The sequence below is a fragment of the Megascapheus bottae genome, chromosome 13 (genome assembly GCF_031878675.1).
Source record: "Megascapheus bottae isolate mThoBot1 chromosome 13, mThoBot2.hap1, whole genome shotgun sequence".
Taxonomy (NCBI): domain Eukaryota; kingdom Metazoa; phylum Chordata; class Mammalia; order Rodentia; family Geomyidae; genus Megascapheus; species Megascapheus bottae.
This window is the reverse complement of record NC_143521.1, coordinates 29,707,773-29,729,575: the sequence shown is the minus strand read 5'-3', so window position 1 is coordinate 29,729,575 and position 21,803 is coordinate 29,707,773. Positions and strand designations below refer to the sequence as shown.

The following is a 21,803-nucleotide window of genomic DNA, read 5'->3' as shown; positions in this document are numbered from 1 at the left end:
AACTACATTTATGGTTGGCTAAAAAATATAGAAAATTATGTTCCATAGTAGGCTGTATTCTGAAACTGGTGAACAAAGCAAAATGACATATAACGCCATAGTTAGCAATAGTCTAATCCCTGTTGGCCATTTGAACATCCAGGCTTCTTGATTCCTATTCTCTTGAACCTCAAATAGGCAAATGGAGTGACATTAGTGTGACAATTTAGGAGCTTATGCTCCGGCTTTTGTGGAAATGGAGTGTGAAAGAGATAGTGTCAGTTGACACTATATTTAAGGTATATTTAAGTTATATTTCTGAGGTATATTTAAGTTATACTTTAGTTTTTGTCTATGATTCCTTTGCCTTTTATATTAGCTTCTACTTTGAGTAGTTTAGGAGATAAGCACTAAAATTGATCCATAAGTATGTAGAGCAAAGTTTTAGAATAAACTAAGTGGCAAATGACTCTATGAGAGTTCTATTTCCCATTATCTGTTCTTCAAGTTTACTCTTCCATATGAACATCTTCTATTGTGAGGTCTGTGATATACATCTTTCTAGGTAATCACAAAGAAGTTGCTAAGTAATGCAACTTCAAATTTGGTTTGCACTTTAAAATCATCTTAAAATCCTACTTAATTTTTTATTAGATATAGTATAAAAGTATTTAGCATGGTAGAAATTCAGTTTTAAGAAAATATAGGATTGTTTATGCCTAAATCTACCAACTTAGTTTAATACGTTTCCACTTTATTAAATTATTGAGCTACATTTTCTCAGGAAACAGAACCTTGCAAAATCATTCTATTGAAGTATGCCAGTTTCTTAAAAAAAAAAAAAAAAGGTCACTTAAAAGTATGTGTTTAAGCTGGACATAGTAGCTCAGGCCTATAATCCTAGCAACCCAGGATCTGAGGATCATGGGCACTAAAGTCCCGAAGGTGGCCCTGAAGAGCTCAGGGACAGTGCCCAGGCCCAGAGTTCAAGGCCCACAACCAAAAAAAAAAAAGTGTTGTGTTTAGGGGGTTACAATTACATTTTTCCCTGCATATTTGAGTAAAAAAAGTTTATGTAAAACACGAGCAGTGCTCTGGCCTTGAGTTCAAGCCCAGGACTGGCAAAAAAAAAAAAAAATTGAAAGTGGCCCTATGGCTCAAGGGATAGGGTGGTAGCCTTGAGCTGAAGTGCTCAGGGACAACGCCCAGGCCTAGAGTTCAAGACCCACAACTGACAAAACACACACACGCAAATTTTTTTCTCATAATCTATCAAAACAGTAGGTGACCAACTAAATATGTGTTTGCGCCTCTTGTTACTTGATGCTCATGGTTCTTTGCATGTGTCAACTAGAGCTTTAACTTCCTCTTGTGCATGGTTTGTGCAAATTGCAGTTTATTAACTTGTCTTTGTCTTTGATGCTTGCAACCTAATCCATCACAGCTACACTGCCTCGAAAAGAAAGTGCTGTCAAACAGGAAACAGAGAGTGAGTATGCTTATTGTTTAGTGTGTAGCAATTAGTTATTTGCCTTGGAAATGATAACTCTAGGACTGCCAATTGCCCTGAATTGCCAGGTGATAGAGAAAGAAAGCCAACATGATGGTAGTGGTCTGGCTACATTGAAGAAATAAGTAATATAGCTAAAATAACACCGTGAGGAATAGAATTTTGTGCCCAAAACTTATGAAAAGCCTTAACCATTATGCTTCTCTTTCCAGGGTGTATTTGTAAGTGTTCTTATGGATATGGTTGTATTTTACAAAATGAAAGTCCAGTTTGTTTTGACTTGTCCCTTTATAGCAAGTAGCACAGTTTATTGAGAAATATTCAAAAATGCTGTTTTAAAATATTTAATGCTAAATTGAAATATTTTCTTCTAAAAAATGAATCTTTTAATTCTTTGGTATATGTGTGTACTGCTGTCCAGCCACATGGCTTTTGCCGCATGGTTATACTTAAATGGCTCTTATTGTGGCTGGTGAGAGATGTATTTACATTTTAGTCGTATTTGAAATGCAACAAGTTTGCAGGATTTTCTTTTCCACTTAGTTTTTAAAGAACTGTAGTTAAGTCGGTCTTTGGTGGCTCACAACTGCTATCCTAGATACTCAGGAGACTGAGATCTCAGGATGATGGTTCAAAGCCATCCCCGGCAAAGAGTCCAAGAGACTGTTATCTTCAGTTAACCACCAGAAAACGAGAAGTGGCACTGTGGCTCAACATGGTAGAGGTAGCTGAAGAGCTCAGGAACAACCCACAGGTCCAAAGTTCAAGCACCCAGATCAATGGAAGAAAAAAAAAGAACTGGAGTTAATCAATTTACTTACTAGAAAAGCAGATTTTCCAGATTCAGGAGCATATTAAGTTAAATCACATGTGATTGACTTTAGTTTTTAAGGTAGAATGATCATCTGTTACCAATTCATGAGGCTCAACCTAATTTATCTAAGGTAGAAAGGAATAATTTTGGAATTTGATACTTCTCAGAAATATTATATAGTCATGTTAGTGTGCTAGCTAAAATGGTGTTCAGTTCCATCCATATTTCTGTCTTTTGAATCAGAAAAAAAAAGCAAATGTCATCTACTTTAGTCTAAAGATAGTATCAGACAAGTTCTCTCTCTAGAATGAGAGGAGGATGAGACTTGGTAGAGCATAAATTATGTGATCTTTAAGATCCTTTCTGTCCCATTCAAGAATCTGTGTGGTCTTGCTCCTTTCTACAATATACTCTAGAATAGAACTTAAATATCAATGAAAAATTAGGACACAGTACGACCTGTCCCATGTTAGAATTGTGCAACAGCTAACAGGGAGTATTACTCTGGAGGACCAAGAAGGTAGCCCTGATTATACTTTGAATCATACATTCATAAAGGTCACAAGTTTCAAAGACTTATTGTTTCTTAGGTCTCCATGGAAGTTCTGGGAAACTAACTGGATCTACATCTAGTCTAAATAAACTCAGTGTTCAGAGTTCAGGGAATCGCAGATCTCAGTCATCTTCCCTGTTGGATATGGGAAACATGTCAACCTCTGACCTTGATGTTGCTGACAGAACAAAATTTGATAAGGTAAAATAAAATAATGAGTACTTTTTGAACATTAACATGAGTTTTGTTTTTAGTGGCAATTAATGTTTGCTTTAATTTAGGCTGTTGAGACTTTAAAACATTAAAAATAGCCCAATGGCAGCTAAAATGTGAATTATCAATTAACATTAAAGCTTTATTAAAATGTATTTCTTAAAAATTATAAAGTACAGCCAGGAGTTTGGCCTAGTGGTTAAGTGCTTGCCCAGCATGCACGAAGACCGGGGTTCTATTACTTGGTACCACATACATAGAAAAAAGCCGAAAGTGGTGCTGAGACTCAAGTGGTAGAGCTCTAGCCTTGAGAAAGTCCCAGGACAGTGCTCAGACCCTGAGCTCAAGCCCAGGACTGGCAGGAAAAAAAAACAAATTAGCAAGTACGTGCTGGGAGTTTGGACTAGTGGTAGAGTGCTTGCCTAGCATGCAGAAAGACATGGGTTTGATTCCTCAGTATTACATACATAGAAGAAGCTGGAAGTGGTGCTGTGGCTCAAGTGGTAGAACTCTAGCCTTGAAAAAGCCCAAAGACAGTGCTCAGGCCCTGAGTTCAAGCCCCAGGATTGGAAAAAAAAATTATAAAGTATTAAGCCTGGCACGGTGGCTCACGCCTATATCCTAGCTACTCAGGAAGCTGAGATCTGAGGATTGCCATTCAAAGCCAGTGTGGGCACTGAAGTCCATGAAACCCTTAACTCCAATTAACCACTAGAAAACTGGAAGTGGCGCTGTGGCACAAGGGGTAGGGTGGTAGCCTCGAGCTGAAGAGCTCAGGGACAGTGCCCAGGCCCAAAGTTCAAGCACCACCACCACCAAAAAAAGAAATTACGAAGTACTTGTGCTACTTCTAAATTGTTTGAATAACTACAGAATAAAGAAGAATAGCAGCCACACTGTTGGCTTCACTGCTTCAAAAAAGGTATAAAATTCTGTCTTTGCTCTTCTTTCTAGACCTCAAGTGAGTTTTCATTAAGGAATATTCTCTGGTCTTGGCAGTGTAGCATTATCTTGCCAATCTTGAGGCAGACACTAGTGCCTTATGCCTGTAATCCTAGCTATTCACAGGAGACTGAGATGTAAGGATCATGGTTCAAAGCCAGCCTGTGCAAGAAACAGACTCCAATCTCCAGTTAACCACCAAAAAGCCAAAAGTGGAGCTCTGATGCAAGTAGTAGAACATTAGCCTTGAACAGTAAAGCTCAGGGACAGCATCTAACCCCTGAGTTCAAACCCCATGACCAACATACCCATGCAGACACACCCAATATTGAAAGACTTCTTTGGGATTCTGTTGGGATTCCAGACTCATACATACAGATTGTCCCTACAAAAGAGTACATTAATGTAGAATACCATTTTAATCATGATTTGATGCAGTTCTTACAGAATCATTTTGGTTTTCTTTAGATCTTTGAACAGGTACTAAGTGAATTGGAGCCTCTGTGTCTGGCAGAACAGGACTTCATAAGTAAATTTTTCAAGCTGCAGCAACATCCTAGTATGCCTGGAACAATGGTATGATTCCTATTTCTTTTGCCAACTATTTTTGCTCTGTAGCATAATTAATCTAATATGTGATCATAATTTGAATATGCAAACAGAAAAGGAAAACATTTGTGATGACAGATTTTAACTGTTTTTGTCATGCCACAAATTTAAAGTTGGAGTTTGAGAATCTAAAATAATGCAGAATATGTTAAGTATAAACATTATCTTATTAATGGAGACAGGGGACAACATCAGACTTTACCTTGCAAAGAATATTATCTTAAATGTAGTGTTAACATTTTAGTGATTGCCAAGAAGAGGAAGAAAAAAAAACAGTTTCAAAAGAAAAGGTGAAGGCGGGTGCAGTGGCTCACACTTGTAATCTAGCTACTCAGCAGGCTGAGATCTGAGGATCTCAGTTCAAAGCCAGCCCAGGCACTAATGTCTGTGAGACTCTTATTTCCAATTAACCACCAGAAAACTGGAAGTGGTGCTGTGGCTCAAGGGGAAGAACCTAGCCTTGAGCTGAAGAGCTCAGAGGCAGCGCCCAGGCCCAGAGTTTAATTCCAACAACCAACAAAAACAAAACAAAATAAAATGAGAGAGAAAAGGTGATGTTTGAATATATATCAATTACTTGTGAAGGGGGGACAGAAAAGTAAGATCTTAGATCTGTGTCTGAATCTGTTTTATGACCTTGTTAGTAGCTAGCTAGAAAGACTTTAAAGCAATTATTTAATCTTCAGTTTTTTCTATAAAACAATATAAAATTGCTTTCCAGCATGCCTTTCAGGTGACATATTGTAAGAGAATGAAATGAGGTAGATTTGGAAAATTTGAAACCTCAATGTAATGCAATTCATTGTTATCAGATGGTTAAGGGTTCATTGTTGATTGCCTGGATGATAAATTAAATTACTTGCTCTAAGAATTTGGAGTAGCTGTTTTATTTTTACTTTTTAATTTGGTGCGGGCAGGCCAGGAATGTGGCCTAGTGGTAGTGTGCATGCCTAACATTCATGAAGCCCTGGGTTGGATTCCTTGATACCACATACAAAGAAAAGTCCAGAAGTGATAGTGTGGCTCAAGTGGTAGAGCTCTAGCCTTGAGAAAGCTCAAAAACAGTACCTATGCTTTGAGTTCAAGGCCCAGGACTGGCAGAAAAAAAAATGGTGTAGGCCCTGGGCTTGAACTCAGGAGCTAGGCACTGCCCCTGAGCTTTTTTGCTCAAGGCTAGTGCCCTACCCCTTGAGCCACACATTTTATGGACCTTCCTTATACTTCATATGTTTATATACAAATACAAATTCTAACCCCATGATAATTCTCAGATGAAATCTAAAAACAAAGAATTTCCTGAATATTCTTAAAGTGCATTCTGAGTTAGTTTTATTGGTAATACTTCCATTTAAAAATCATTTTCATAATGTATTTTCTTGGTAATTTAAGACTGCTGGTAATTTAAGACTGAGCAGGCTTTTGCTATCTAAAGCAGTCAAGTTTTTGGTCTTTTATTATTTAAAGTACCTGAATAATTTTTGCAGACTGAAGCAGAGGACATGGATGGAGGAACATTATCACGGCAAGCTAATTCTGGCACATCTCTGTCTGCTTCATCTGAGTATGTACTGTTAGCTTTGGAAATAAACTTCACACTGAAGAGTCTAAATGAGTCTCGGTATCCTGAGAGCACCTAGTATGGTTATGTATGCCTACTGTCTTACTAGGAACATTCTACTAGTCCTATTGGATGGCTCTTCAGTTATTCACTGACACAGATGATCCATTCAATTCTGGTGTTGGCTAGTGGGAAGTAGCCTTTGAACTAGAAACATAAGCACAAAGTACATATCAGGATCCAGTTTTACAAATGACATAAAGCTAATTTGATTAGAGACTCTTCAGTAAAATACTTTTATATTGAAAATGACTACAGAATCCTAATTAAGTCATCATATTTTGACATTTTAATTGAAATATTAAATTTTAATAATATAGTAGATTAAAAGTGCATTGAAGGCTGGAAGTTTGGGCTACTGGTAGAGTGCTTGCCTAGCATACACGAAGACCAGGGTTCAATTCTTTAGTACCACATACATAGAAAATCTGGAAGTGGTGCTGTGGCTCCAGTGGTAGAGAGCCAGCCTTAAGAAAAGCCCAAGGATAGTGCTCAGGTCCCAAGTTCAAGCCCCAGGACTGACCAAAAAAAAAATAAAAATTATATATATATATATATATATATATATATACATACATACATATACACACACATTGATCTGAATTCTGAATGTCTCTTTTTTATGTCTCCTGAACAGGAAAGATATGATTCGCCAAATGATGACTAAAATATTTCGTTGCATTGAGCCAGAACTGAACAACCTAATTGCATTAGGAGACAAAATTGATAGTTTTAACTCCCTTTATATGCTGGTTAAAATGAGTCATCATGTATGGACTGCACAAAATGTGGACCCTGCTTCTTTTCTAAGCACTACATTGGGAAATGTTCTGGTGACTGTCAAAAGAAACTTTGACAAATGTATTGTAAGTTTTTTTTTTTAAAGTAACAGTAACTTAAAAATTATAAGCCATGTGCTGGTGTTTCATGCCTATAATCTTAGTTACTCAGGAGACTGAGATCTAAGGATCCCAGTTCTAAGCCAGTTAAGCCCGAAAGTCTATTAGACATTTACCTCCAAGAGTGCCAGCCTTGAGAAAAAGCTAAGGGGCAACGACTAAGCCCTAAGTTTAGACTGATATGAATTGAGAATAGCCATTGTTCTCAAACTTACCTACATGGCCACCAACCAAGATCCCACATGCTCTGCTATCTGCTTAAAATGGGCATTCACCTTGTCTTAACCTTTCTTTCATAAATGATATATATGCATCAGTTTTAGTTACCATAAACTTGAAGTTCATATTCCTGGATTATTATATCTTGCTTTTTTTTTTCTTGCCAGTCCCATAGCTTGCACTAAGGGTCTGAGCACTGTCCTTGGGCTTTCCCAAGGCTAGAGCTCTAACACGTGAGCCCCAGCACCACTTCTGGCTTTTTCTATGTATATGGGGCCGAGGAATTGAACCCAGGTCTTTGTGCATGCTAGGCAAGAATTCTTACCACTAGGCCAAACTCCTAGCCCCATAATATCTTGCTTTTTTAAAATGTTTGATTTCAGGCTGGAAAGTTTTAGCCTAGCAGTACAGTGCTTGCCTACCATGCATGAAGACCCGAGTTCGATTCCTCAGTACCACATACATAGAAAAAAAAGCCAGAAATGTGCTGTAGCTTAAGTGGTAGAGCTCTAGCCTTGAGAAAGCCCAGGACTGAGTTCAAGGCCCTGAGTTCAAGGCCCAGGACTGGCAAAAAGAAAAAAACAGTTTGATTTTTCTTTTCCCTTGATTTTATTTTCTTAAGTAAAACAGAAATATTTTGGGTTTTTTTTGTTGTTTTTTAATTTACAGGATTTATCTTTCTTAGTTACCCTGTTTTGGTTCATTTTCAATAGTTCAAATTGCAAGAAAGCACCAGAAATGTTTTTGGTCCTTTCACATCCTGTTTCCATGATACTTTACTGCATTGTAAGTTCATGTTTTCTAAATTACTTGGCTGGTTCTCCCATGTTTTCTGCCTAACTTTAGAGTAACCAAATAAGGCAAATGGAAGAAGTTAAGATCTCAAAGAAGAGTAAAGTAGGAATTTTACCCTTTGTTGCTGAATTTGAGGAATTTGCTGGACTTGCAGAATCAATCTTTAAAAATGCTGAGCGACGTGGAGATCTGGATAAAGCATATACCAAACTTATCAGAGGAGTATTCATTAATGGTAAGCTTCTCTTACATTCTAAATTCTAGTGCAGAAGGCTTCTAGGGGTTTAATGCTCTGCATAGCTGGTAACGTTTCCCTAGCTATGTTTGCTGGCTATCACTACTTTATGCTAGTCTTTATGCCTTTCCAGGTGAATAGGCTATTATTTTAATTGTTCTTTATTAACTCCGTATCTGGTACCTTATCATGTAAGAGTTTTCACATTTCATGACACATTTTTTCATCTTATTCTTCTCAGTTTAGACCATACTTTACAAGTCACAGTATTACATTGTTATATTAAATCAGGTGTGTTTTCTTTAGTGTTCATGATTGTATTGTTTTTTAAGTGCTTGAACAATTTATATTTTGTGGAAGATTTGAAATGGGAATCTAAATGTAGTGTATTCAGAAAAATCAGTAGCTATCATAACACATTTTGAATGATTCATTATTTTCTTGCTGATTTGAAAAGTCACTTTATTGTGTGTGTATATGTGTATGTGTGTGTGTATATATACATTCATCTATGTATGTGTACATGCGCACACACGTGTATAATACTAGGTTAGAATTAATTTTTAAGAACTGGCTATGAAGACATTGCAATATAGTATGTTTTATTCAGAAATGTGCTTAATTCTTTGACTAACATGCTTTTTAATTTTTTTAATTAAAGAATTTATTAACATTGATTTTTACATCATATTTCAAATGTCATGTTTAACAAGCAAGTACTCCAGAAGGGAATCTATATACAATCACTGGCACTTAGATTTTAGAACATAATTAAAATTAAGATGAGGGTTTGTATGTCATAGGTACATATTAATATATGTAATAAAACATGTCTACAGAGTATATAGCCCATCATACATTTTTATGTCTATACAGTTATGCTTATATCTCTAAAACCATGTCCTTAACTATGCGTACCCAAATATTGAGCCATTGCTATTATACTGTTTGGATCTAATATCTACATAGCAATGATACCATGCACCTTTTGTACCTTTGGTGTTGACTTATCTTACTCAACATGATTCACTCTAGCTTCATCCACTTCCTAGCGAATGTCATTATTTTATCTTGTCTGTTGGCTATGTAGAATTCCATTGTGTATATATATATATATATATATATATATATATATATATATATATATACCACATTTTTTGTATCCATTCATCTGCAGTAGGGCATCTGGCTTGTTTCCATCACTTGGCTATTGTGAATAATGCAAAGATGAACATAGCTGAGCAGGTGTCCTTATCATATCCTGGGTTATGATGTTCAGGAATAGATGCCCAGAAGAGGTATGGCAGGATCATAGGGAAGGTCCTTTTTCAGTTCTTTAAGAAACATCCACACTGCTTTCCAGAGTGGCTGAACTAGTTTACATTCCCACCAGCAGTGTAGTTGGGTTCCTTTTTCTCCACAACCCCACCAGTAACTGTCATTGTCTGAGTTCAGAATATTGGTCATTCTAATTGGGATATGGTGGTATCTTAGGGTTGTTTTTATTTGCATTTCCTTTATGACTGTGGATGATGAACATTTTCTCTTAAGTTTTTCTGCCATTTTAACCACTTCTTTTGATAAGTCTCTCTGTAGTTAACTTGCCCATTTAGTGATTGGTTTGTTGGGTTTGTGGGGGGATTAGTTTCTTGAGTTCCCTGTAGATAGTGGATATTAAGCATCTGTCTGATGTATTATTGGTAAATATCTTTTCCCAGTTGTTTGGCTGTCTCTTTGCTTTTGCAACTATGCTTTTATCTGTGTAGAAACTTTTTTATTTTTAGGTAGTCCCATTTATTGAGTCTCTCCAATCTGTTGTGACCCTGGGATTCTGTTCAGGAAGTTTTTACCTGTGCCTATGAATTCCAGTGTCTCTCCAACTCTATTGTATAACAATTTCAAGGTTTCAGGTCTGATATTGAGGTCTTTGATCCATTTTGAGTTAATGCTTGCACATGGCAAAAGGCTAGGGTCAATTTTTAGATTTCTGCATGTGGCTGCCCAGTTTTGCCAGTACCAATAATTGAATAGATTGTGTTTGTTCCACTGTATATCTTTGGATCATTTGTCAAATACAAGTTGACTATAGGTATGTGGTTCTATTTCTGGATCTTCTATTCTGTTCCATTGATCTTCTATTGATCTGGTCTATTTTTGTGCCAATACCATGCGGTTTTTGTTATTGTGGCTCTATAGTAGAGTTTGAAGTCTGGTATTATAATACCACCAGCATTGCTCTTTTTGTCTGGAATTGTTTTGGCTATTCTAGGTCTTTGCTTGTTCCATATGAACCTTTGGATTATATCTTCTATTTCAGTAAAGAATGTCTTGGATTTTGGTAGGAATTCCGTTGAATTTGTATATCAAATTTGACAGTATGGCCATTTTCACTATATTGGTTCTCCCTACCCATGAGCATGGAATATCTTTCCATTTCCTGGTGTCCTCTTTAGTTTCTTTCATTAGGCTTTTATAGTTTTCATTAAATAATTCCATTACATCTTTGATTAAGTTAATTCCTAAATATTTTATTCTTTTGGGGACTACTGCAAATGGGATCATTTTTTTTATTTCATCTTCTGTTTGCATATTTTTGGCATGCAGAAAGGCTTATGACTTTTGCAGGTCAATTTTGTATCCTGCCACTTTGCTCAACTGGTTTATTAGTTCTAGGAAGTTTGGCAGTGGAGCTTATTGGGTCACTCAGGTATAGGATCATGTCATCTGCGAATAGGGGTAGTTTAATTTCTTCTTTCCCTATGTGGATCCCTTTGATGTCCTTCTCTTGCTTTATAGCTCGGGCTAAGGGTTCCAGAATATATTGAAGAGAAGTGGAGGGAGTGGGCATCCCTGCCTCGTTCCTCATATTAAGGTCAATGGTTCTAATCTTTCTCCATTTAGTATGATACTAGCTGTAAGTTTGTCATATATGGCTTTAATTATTTTAAGGAATGTACCTCCTCTTCTTATTTTTTTTAGTGCTTTCAACATGAATGGATGTTGTATTTTGTCACATGCCTTCTCAGCGTCCAGAGAAATTATCATATGATTCTTATCCTTAGCTCTATTGATATGATGTATTACATTGATTGATTTGTGTATGTTAAACTAGTCTTTCATCTGTGGGATGAAGCCTACTTAATCGTAGTGTATAATTTTTAAATTTGTTTCTGGATTCTGTTGGCTAATATTTCATTGAGGAGTTTTGCGTCTGTGTTCATTAGAGAGATAGGTCTTCAGTTCTCTTTTTTTGTTGGGTCTTTACCTGGTTTGGGGATGAGTGTAATATTAGCTTCATAAAATGAGTTTGGTATGGCTCCTTCTGCTTCTGTTTCTCGGAAGAGTTTCAGGAGTATAGGTATTAATTCATCTTTAAAAGTCTTGTAGAGGGGCCGGGAGTTTGGCCTAGTAGTAGAGTGCCTGCCTAGCATGCAGGAAGACCTGGGTTCGATTCTTCGGCACAACATACATAGAAAAAAGCCGGAAGTGGTGCTGAGGCTCAAGTGGTAGAGCTCTAGCCTTAAGAGAGTCCAAGGACAGTGCTCAGGCCCTGAGTTCAAGCCCAGGACTAGCAAAAAAAAAAAAAGTCTTTTAGAATTCCACAGTGAAACCATCTGGACCTGGGCTCTTTTTGGTTGGCATTTCCCTGATTGCTTCCACTGTCTCATTCTATGAAATTAGTTTGTTCAATTTGCTTACCTCTTCTTGGTTCAGTGTGGGTTATTTATTTAAGAAATGATTCATTTCTACTAAATATTCCTGTTTCTTTCAATATAGGCTCTGGAAGTACTTATTCATTATGGACTGAATTTCTTGAATGTCAATTGTAACTGTTCCTGTAGGATCTCTGATTTTGTTTGAGTTTCCCTTCTCTTTTTTTTTGATTAGTCATGCCAGGGGTCTGTCAATTTTTTTGACTATTTCAAAGAACCAAACTTTTTGATTTATTAATTTTATGTATAGAAGATCTTATTCTAATCTCTGATATTTCAAATTTTATTTTTGTTATTTCTGTCCTTCTAGTTGTTTTAGAATTAACTTTTTCTTGCTGCTCTAGGTGTTTTAATTTCTTCTTTAGGTTATTTACATGAGCTTCTTCTGTCTTTTTTATATGGGGTCCTAGTGTGATAAATTTGCTGTGTCCCATAAGTTCCTTTGTGATGTATCTTGATTGTCATTACACTCAAGAAAGTTTTGAAATTCCTCTTTGATTTGTTCTGTAAACCAGGAGTTATTCAGAAGTATGTTGTTCAGCTTCCAAGTGTTTGAGTCTTTTTTACCCTTTACTATGTTATTTAGAACTAGTCTGATTCCACTGTGATCAGATAGAATGCATGGAATTTTATCAGTCCCCTTATATCTGCTCAAGTTTTCTGTATGAACTATTATATAATCTATGGTGTCATTAACTCAGCAGTGTCTTTGCTTATCTCTTGTTGATTTGATCTATCTTTTGGTGAGAGTGGTGTATTGAATCTCCAACTATGACAGTGTATGAGTCTATCTTGTTCTGTAACTCTAAGAATTTGTTTGATGTACTCAGGTGCTCCTATATTGGAGGAGTAAATATTATGACTATAATATTCAGGTTATGAATTCTATCCTTTACTAATATGTAGTTGCCATCTTTATCTTTACATACTGATTTTACTGAGAAGTTAATTTTGTCAGAGATTAAAATTGCTACTGTTTTTTTGCACGTGCGTTGGAGTGGAAAATTCTTTTCCATTCTTTCACTTGGAGTTTGTTTCTGTCTTTGGCAGTGAGATGGGTCTCTTGGAGACAGCATATTGATGGGTCTTGTTTCTTAATCCAGTCTGCTGTTCTGTGTCTTTGGATTGGCTTGCTCAGCCCGTTCACATTTAGGGAAATTATGGAGTAGTTAGTGTCATTTGTCATTATCTTCTTAATTTCTTTCTCTCTCCTTTTTCCCCCTTTGTGTTTACTGGTTTATGGGTGATAGTTTCTTGATGGGAGTTCTTGCTGTTCTGCAATTTGTTCTTGATTATTTAATGGTTTTTGTAATGCTGGTTTAGTATGTATATATTCATATAGCTTCTCTTTGGAATGGAATATTCTTGTTTCTCCTTCCAATGTAAATGCTAGTTTCGCTAGATATATCAGTCTGGGTTGGCAGTTGTTGGTCTTTGGGGCATAAATGATATTTTTCCAAGCTTTTCTTGCATTTAGGGTTTGCATGGATAGGTCTGCAATGATTGTAATTTTTTTTCCATTTTAGTGTAGATCTTTCTTTGTTTTTACGGCATTTAAGATCAGCTCCTTAGTATTCAGGTCTAATGTTTTTTGTTTGTTTGTTTTTTACTGGGATCTTGTTTGTTTGGGGTTCTGAAGGCTTGAGTAATGTGAATGAGACTTTCCCTTTTGAGGTTGGGGAAGTTCTCTGCTATAATCTTGGTAAATAAGTGTTGTATTCCTTTTGTTTGAAACTCCTCCCCTTCACCAATTCCTATTATGTGAAGATTAGATTTCTTTGCTGCATCTGCCAGTTCTTGGACTTCTCTTTGGTGAATTCTGACTGATTTCTCCAGTTCTTGTGTTTTATCTTCTGGTCCTGATGTCCTATTCTACATCTCAGTCATTCTGTTTCTTTTTTTTTTTTTTTTTTTTTTGGCCAGTCCTGGGCTTGAGCTCAGGGCCTGAGCACTGTCCTTGGACTTTCTCAAGGCTAGAGCTCTACCACTTGAGCCTCAGCACCACTTCCGGCTTTTTTCTATGTATGTGGTACCAAGGAATCGAACCCGGGTCTTCGTGCATGCTAGGCAAGCACTTTAACCACTAGGCCAAACTCCCGGCCCTCATTCTGTTTCTTATTGCTTCCATTTTAGTTTGCATTGTGGACACTGAGCCCATCATGTCTGCTCTGAGGGTACTCATCTTGGTGATTTCCTGCTTATATTCCTGGGATTGTTTTTGGAATTCTGCTTTAATCTCTTTAGTTATGTCTGCAATCACCTCCTTGAATAGAGTCATATCTTGAGTCTCTTCAAGGTGCCATTTCTTTGGATGGTGACTCCTCTCTCATCCCTTCACTTTTGTTTCCTTTTGGGATTTGTGTGGGATTGTGTTATTTATATATTAAGTGATTTGTCTCTGTGATTTCCACCACATTGGAGGAGTTCACTCTGTGGTCAGTAGGTGGCGATCTTTACTTGGTTTGGGACTGGTGGTTCTCAGCCAAATTAGTTCCATTGCTGACTGGGTCTGAGCTTGGAGCTTTTGCTAGTGTGTTCACAATTTCCCAAAGGCTATGTTCAGCTGCTCACCTAGGTCTCAGCTAACCCCACTGCTAATTTGCTGGCCCTGTTCCCAGGGGAGGGCCTGGCTGAGGATGAGGGCTCTGAGAGTTACTGCAGTAGGGTGGAGCTGCGCACCTAGGTCTCAGCTTGCCCAACCACTGGTTTGCCAGCCCTGTTCCCAGGGACAGGGCCCAGCTGAGCAAGTGGACTTTGAGGGCGGAGCCGCGCCTTTCTGGTTCTCACAGTATAAGCTCGGCCCTTGCTAGTCTGCTCTCCAGTTTCCTGCTGGGTTTCGGGTTGGCTATCCCTGCTCTTTCTGTTTTTCCGTAGTGGGGCAGAATGCACCCCTGCTTTCCACCAGTAGTACTGGGCCTCTTTTGGCTGTGAGTCTGTGACTCCATTGGCGGGCCCCCCTCCACCATACTGGCTTGCCAGAGGCTCCTAGCAGGAGGGCAGTCCACTAAGTGTTGGCACAGTCAGATGCAGGCACATGCATACTCACCCCTACCTACTGTTGGAAGGCAGGGTCTTAGAGCCCCTCAGTCTCCAGTTTCAGTGGCCTGGGGTTTGAGGCTGTTGGGCAGGTGGGAGCAGGAACACTTCCATACCCTTTGATGGGGTGCTGGATCTTAGTGCCGCCTGTCAGTCACTAGTCAGTGACCTGGGGGAGGGGGTTGTTGGAGGAAAGGACAGGATTCTGAATTCCTTGCCCCTCCTACACTTGCCAATCTTTCTTAGGCGGGGTTGAGAGGGGTCTGGGTTAAGTTCTGTAGCTCATCACCAGCTCTTCTTTCCCAAAGGGTTTGGGAGAACGCGGTGGGCTAGTTACTCATCGGGGTTTTGTCTGTGAGCTGTTCCACAGGCGAAGGGTTGTTCACTTCCCCTCTGGTCTCCGCCTCTGTCTGTACTATCCGTGCCTGGTGTGTGTGGGATTCTGGGGTCTGGATTCTGCCACTTGCTGGAGTTCAGGGCTTCCTGGCCTGGGAGGGAGGGGTTCTCACGTTTCGGATTCTTTGAGAACATTGGATATAGCCTTTATCTGTGTTTCCTTTCCAGTTCGTGTACTTCTCCGTTGCTTCTTGAATTTGTAGTTGTTGATTTCTTAAGATACTTGGCTCCTGGGATTCCCTGATTCTCCCCTTTTTGTGGGAGAGAGCTAGGCTGGGTCCCTATCGTTTCAGCGCCATCTTGCTTCCTCCCTGTGCTTAATTGTTAACTTTACAATTGAAAAAAAAAGTAATCACATGATTAAAACTGTGGGTATACTCATACAGAGATATTGTTTTTCTCTGCTTTATTTTAGTGGAAAAAGTAGCAAATGAAAGCCAGAAGACCCCCAGGGATGTGGTTATGATGGAAAACTTTCACCATATTTTTGCAACTCTTTCTCGTTTGAAAATCTCCTGTCTAGAAGCTGAAAAAAAAGAAGCTAAACAAAAATATACAGATCACCTTCAATCTTATGTCATTTACTCTTTAGGACAGCCTCTTGAAAAACTAAATGTGAGTATTTTTTCTTTTTTTGGCTTTTATCCTGTGCACACTGTTTGCATGTGAGTAGCATATACATTTATCTTAAATTTACATTTGTCAGGTGGTGGGTACCTTATGTCTCAAACCTTGATACCCCTTCTCATGCTTTTGTCCCCTCTTCCCCACCCCTGCCCTCCCAATCATCTTGTTTTCCCATTTCCCTTCCCTGTTTGAAATAAACATTATACATTATACCTGCATACAAATTCAGATACAGTAACCTCATGAGATTAACAAGTGGGGAAAAAAAGAAAAGAAATAACTTTACATATTACATTAAGAACAACAATCACAAAGATAAACTTCTTGTTTCATTAACCTAGAGTTCATCGTGTTTAGTCTCATCCTGTATGACCTTATGTACACAGCTTTTGAGCTATTGTGATCCTCTGTTAGGAAAATTCTAAATGTGTACTAATTATTACAAATGAGGGAAACCATAGAGCCTATGCTCCTTTGGGACTGGCTTACCTCACTTAATATGATTTTTTCCAAGTCTTTCCATTTCCATACAAATGGGTCAATGTCATTCTTTCTGATGGCAGCATAGAATTCCATTGTGTATAAATACCGTATGTTGTTGATCCAATCATCTACTGAGGGGCATCTGGGTTGGTTCCATATCTTTGCTATGGTTAATAGTGCTAAAAACATCTTTGTGCTAGTGGCTTTAGTATTTCCTTGTTTCTGGATGATTGGGTGAATGCCAAGTAGTGGAATTGCTGGGTCCTAGGAGAGCTCTATGTTTAGTCTTTTGAGGAACTGCCATACTGCTTTCCATAGTAGTTGAATGAGTTTATACTCCCACCAACAGTGTAATGGCAATCCCTCCTGGCCACATCCGTGCCACCATCTGTTGCTATTGATAATGGCAATTCTAACTGGAATGTGGTAGAATCTCAGTTACTTTGATTTGCATTTCTTGTATGGCCAGAGATGTAGAGCATTTCTTCATGTGTCTATAGTTATTTTTATTCCTCTTCAGAGAAGTCTCTCTTTAAGTCTTAGCCTTCTTTTATTTTTGCTGCTGCTGCTGCTGCTGTTATTATTGTTGTGCTGCTACTGAGGCTTGAACTCAGACCTAGGTGCTGTCCCTTTGCTTTTTCCCTCAAGACTAGGTCTCTACCACTTTAGTCACAGTTCCACCTAGACTTTTGGGAGAGGAGTTGTTGGTTAATTAAAGAGTCTCATGGACTTCCCATCTGTACTGACTTTGAACTTCAGTTTTCACATTTTGGTTTTCTTAGTAGCTAGGATGACAGAGATGAGCCACTGATGCCTGGACTCTTTTTTTTTTTTTTTTTGCCAGTCCTGGGACTTGAACTCAGGGCCTAAGCACTGTCCTTTGGCTTTCCTCAAGGTTAGCGCTCTACCACTTAAGCCACAGTACCACTTCTGGATTTTCTCTGTATGTGGTATGGAGGAATTAAACCCAGGTCTTCATGCATGCTAGGCAAGCACTCTACCACTAGGCCAAACTCCCAGCCCTGGAATCTTTTTTTTTTTTTTTTTTTGCCAGTCCTGGGCTTGAACTCAGGGCCTGAGCACTGTCCTTGGACTTTCTCAAGGCTAGAACTCTACCACTTGAGCCTCAGCACCACTTTCGGCTTTTTCTATATATGTGGTACCAAGGAATCGAACCCGGGTCTTCATGCATGCTAGGCAAGCACTTTAACCACTAGGCCAAACTCCTGGTCCCCAGCCCTGGAATCTTATTTGTTATAAATACTGATGTAGCTGATCACAGTGGTTCATTCCTATACTCCTCTCTGTTCAGGAGACTTAGCATGTCCTTGATCTTTTATTAATTCCCAGCCCTAAAAAAATTACAAAACAAAAAATAAAGCTCATGTTAAAATGTAACATGAAATTATGATTTCATTTGTGTATACACACTAAGAGATTGGAAGGGAAAATAAAGCATTGATCATCATTTATAACATAATAATAAGTGATTCTTACTTTATATGCTTTTTGAGGGGGATAGGGGTCGGGCTTGATCTCTGGGCCTGGGCAGTATCCCTGAGCTCTTCAGCTCAAGGCTAGCACTCTACCACTTGAGCCTCAGCACCACTTCTGGTTTTTGGGTGGTTAATTGGAGATATGAGTCTTAAAGGCCAGGAGGTTGGCCTAGTGGTACAGTGCTTGCCTAGCATGCTCAAAGCCCTAGATTTGATTCCTTTGTACCACATGCACAGAAAGAGCTGGAAATGGCACTGTGGCTCAAGTGGCAGAGCACTAATCTTGAGCAAAATGTGTCCAAGGACACTGCTCAGTTCAAGCCCCAGGACTGGCCAAAAAAAAAAAAAGTCTTACAGACTTTTGTGTCCTAGCTGGCTTTGAACTGAGAGCCTCAGATCTCAGCCTCCTGAGTAGCTAGGATTACAGGCATGAGCTACCAGTGCCCAGCAAAATATGCTATTTTATGATTCTAGGGTTTTTTTTTTTTTTTACAATTTAAGTGATAATAAGAGTAGTTTTTATCTGTTACTTCTTTTCATGTCCTTGAAGCATTTCTTTGAAGGTGTTGAAGCTCGAGTAGCACAGGGAATAAGAGAGGAGGAAGTGAGCTACCAGCTTGCATTTAACAAGCAAGAACTTCGTAAAGTCATTAAAGAGTATCCTGGGAAGGAGGTGAAGAAAGGGTTGGATAACCTGTACAAGAAGGTTGATAAGCATCTGTGTGAAGAAGAGAACCTACTCCAGGTGAGCCTTGGTCTTTTCACACTCCTTCTGGAAAATGTTATGCTTTTCTCCAAAATAGTCCTCTACAAGCGTTGCCCACTTTCTCATCTGTGCGCAGAGGAATGCAACAGAGTAAGGAATTGTGATTAAAGAAGCAATAATCTTTACATCACTGTTGGCATTCTCCTGCTTATTTTATGTGTGTTTTATTGTGTGAGGCATTAAGTTGAGATGGGAAGTGCTTCTTTCTGAGTGCTTCTGACTGGAGTTAATAGATTTAAATTTCGATCTGCTATGTGGTGTGTGATTTGGGGCAAAGTACTTCATGTCTCTGAGCAGAAAGGCTGCCTTTCATGGGCTCTACTGTAACTTGTCATTGCAACATTTTATACATAAGAAAGCAAAAGCTTAGAGAGCTGAATTGGACAAAGATGGTGAGGCCAGATTTAAACCCTGTATTAAACCACTATTTGTTATAAACCATGATGAAAAGCCCAGAGGTGGTTGAGAATAATTCTGATGTCGACATTGTAGAAGACCTCATGAAGGACATTAAATTTGTATTAATTTCTGTAAGATTGTATTTTAACAAGCAAAGGCAGGAAAAGGCTTCTAGCAGGAGCTAAAAAATGAAAAGCAAGGCACTGGGAGTTTGGTCTAGTGGTAGAGTACTTGCCTATCACGCACTAAGACCCAGTACCACATATATAGAAAAGCCAGAAGTGGTGCTATGGCTCAACTGGTAGAATACTAAGCCTTGAAGAAAACCCAAAGACAGTGCTCGGGCCCTGAGTTCAAGGCCCAGGACACACAAAAAAAGAAAGAAAGAAAGAAAACAAAAGATGTAATACACTTTAGGAAATAATGGTTAGTCTTAAGCTGGCAGGAACTTGGGATTTGTGCAGGTAACAAGAGAAAGTCCTGAAGAGGGCATTCCTTCACCTATCAAGAAAAATTATCAGAGTTCTCACTCTCACCAGGTCTTCATGAACTCTAAATACATGCATATTGCACTTTGTGCAGTGCTGATAGAATTCTGTTCAATAAATGTGAGCTCTCATGTCAATGTGTGTGTCAAATTTGGTCTTCATATTTGTTTATATGTTAGTCTCTACTGTGGGGTTATAGATTATGTGATTCAGAGTGTGAGTCTGGCTCACGTGGTGTCCTTAATACCACAGTAATAAGCAATGTTTTTCATCATTAGTTAAACTATAATGGAATTGAGGCATTAACGTGAATTTCATATATTAACTCATTAATTACATATATTATGTGTTGTCCTATAAGGTGTGGATATTGCAGTATGTATAAATGTAAAATATAGCTAAAACATAGTGAATGCCTACTTTTGGCAAACATTGTCCTAAACACTTTGCATATGTTCACTCATTTAACCCTCATAAGAAAAATAAGAGAAAGTACTATTCTTAATAACTTGATTTATAGTTGAGGAACTAGGGATGAATGGCTAAGCTGTGATTAAGCAATGGTTGTATTAAGTAGACCTGCAGAATTACGTAGAAGGCCTAGAATTACGGCTCCAGTATGCATTTCTTAACTCCCATACCAATTAGATTTTTGGCCTGTGTCTTGACATTATTTGAATATATTGATTGAGAATCCTTTCCATTCCTTTCAGTGGCTTTTATTTTCTGTTTAATGATAGGTGGTATGGCACTCCATGCAAGATGAATTTATACGCCAGTACAAGCACTTTGAAGGTTTGATAGCTCGCTGTTACCCTGGGTCTGGTGTTACAATGGAATTCACCATTCAGGACATTTTGGATTATTGTTCCAGCATTGCCCAATCACACTAAACCTCATGAAAGAAGAAAAGATGAATGAACAAGCTTTCTCAGATACTGTACACGAAAATCAGGCAACTGCTTTGAGAACATAGACTTTTGAGTTTTATGTATTACTAAAATGGCAATTAAATAGGTGGTACTACAATAGAAATACTTAAGTAGAAAAGTACCAACCTATGTAGCAGCCTTATTTGCTTCATAGGTTGTGTGCTGAGTGAAAGCATTTATGTCATTATAAAATGCTGTTAGCACTTTCAAGTGAAAGAACAGGAGAGTTCCCTGGATTGCCTCGTGTTTGTGTTTGAGAGTGGTTTTCCTGAGTGTAATGCACTGGGAGTCCTTTGGTATACACTATTTACCTGTTGCTTAGGAATCATGGACCAGCTACTAAACTATTGTACAGGATGTTTTATCTAACAAGTGTGCACAGCAGTTTTGAACTTTGATTTTTGAGGATTATGTGACTTATGCAGTAATAAATCTGAAATAAAAACATTTTCAAAACAAGTTGATCTTTGATGACATTTTTAGGTTTTTATGTGCTATCTCCTTCTATATAAAAGCAAGTGCTTTTTTTGGTCTGTTGTGGGGCTTGAACTCTGGGTCTGAGCGCTGTCCCTGAGCTCTTCAGCTCAAGGCTATTACCCTCCCCCTGGGCCTGGGTGTTGTCCCTGAGCTCTTCAGCCTCCTGAGTAGCTAGGAATATAGGCATGAGCCACACACCCAGCATGGTCTTTTCTCCTCTGTGTAATCCATTCTTCTTATTCAAGAAGTTTCTCTTAGCCGGTGCGGTGCCCAGTGCCCAGTGGTGACGGGAGGCTGAGGACCACAGTTCAAAGCCAGCCCAGGCAGGAAAACCTGTGAGACTAATATCTCCAATTAATCACCAGAAAATCATAAGTGGCACTGTGGCTCAAAGTGGTAGAGCACTAGCCTTGAGCAAAAAAGCTCAGGGAAAGTACCCAGGCCCTGAGTTTAAGCCCCAGGACCAAAGAAAATAAAAGTTTCTGTTGTTAGTTTTGCATTGTTTTCTTAGGATGCCAGAGGTTGAACCCAGAGCTTTTAAGTGCTAGACAAATATATTACTACTGAACCCTGATCTGTTTTTTTACTGGAGACAGATGGCATT

At 38.5% G+C, this 21,803-nt stretch overlaps 1 protein-coding gene across 5 annotated transcripts in view; it reads left to right on the top strand.

Moving 5' to 3' along the window:
* Exoc1 (exocyst complex component 1) overlaps positions 1 to 21,181 on the top strand; it is a 66,266-nt gene extending 45,085 nt beyond the window's left edge. For 3 of the 5 annotated variants that reach the window (XM_090343572.1, XM_090343570.1, XM_090343571.1), the window contains 9 exons: positions 1,424 to 1,468; positions 2,894 to 3,057; positions 4,480 to 4,587; positions 6,105 to 6,181; positions 6,876 to 7,104; positions 8,203 to 8,386; positions 15,947 to 16,146; positions 18,688 to 18,882; positions 20,531 to 21,181. In XM_090343572.1, coding sequence (XP_090199698.1) covers positions 1,424 to 1,468; positions 2,894 to 3,057; positions 4,480 to 4,587; positions 6,105 to 6,181; positions 6,876 to 7,104; positions 8,203 to 8,386; positions 15,947 to 16,146; positions 18,688 to 18,882; positions 20,531 to 20,683 — 1,355 coding nt within the window. In that variant the 3' untranslated portion in view covers positions 20,684 to 21,181. The remainder of the gene's footprint in view (positions 1 to 1,423; positions 1,469 to 2,893; positions 3,058 to 4,479; positions 4,588 to 6,104; positions 6,182 to 6,875; positions 7,105 to 8,202; positions 8,387 to 15,946; positions 16,147 to 18,687; positions 18,883 to 20,530) is intronic. The other 2 variants (XM_090343574.1, XM_090343573.1) reach the window with 1 other exon arrangement.
* Positions 21,182 to 21,803: the final 622 nt, after the last annotated feature.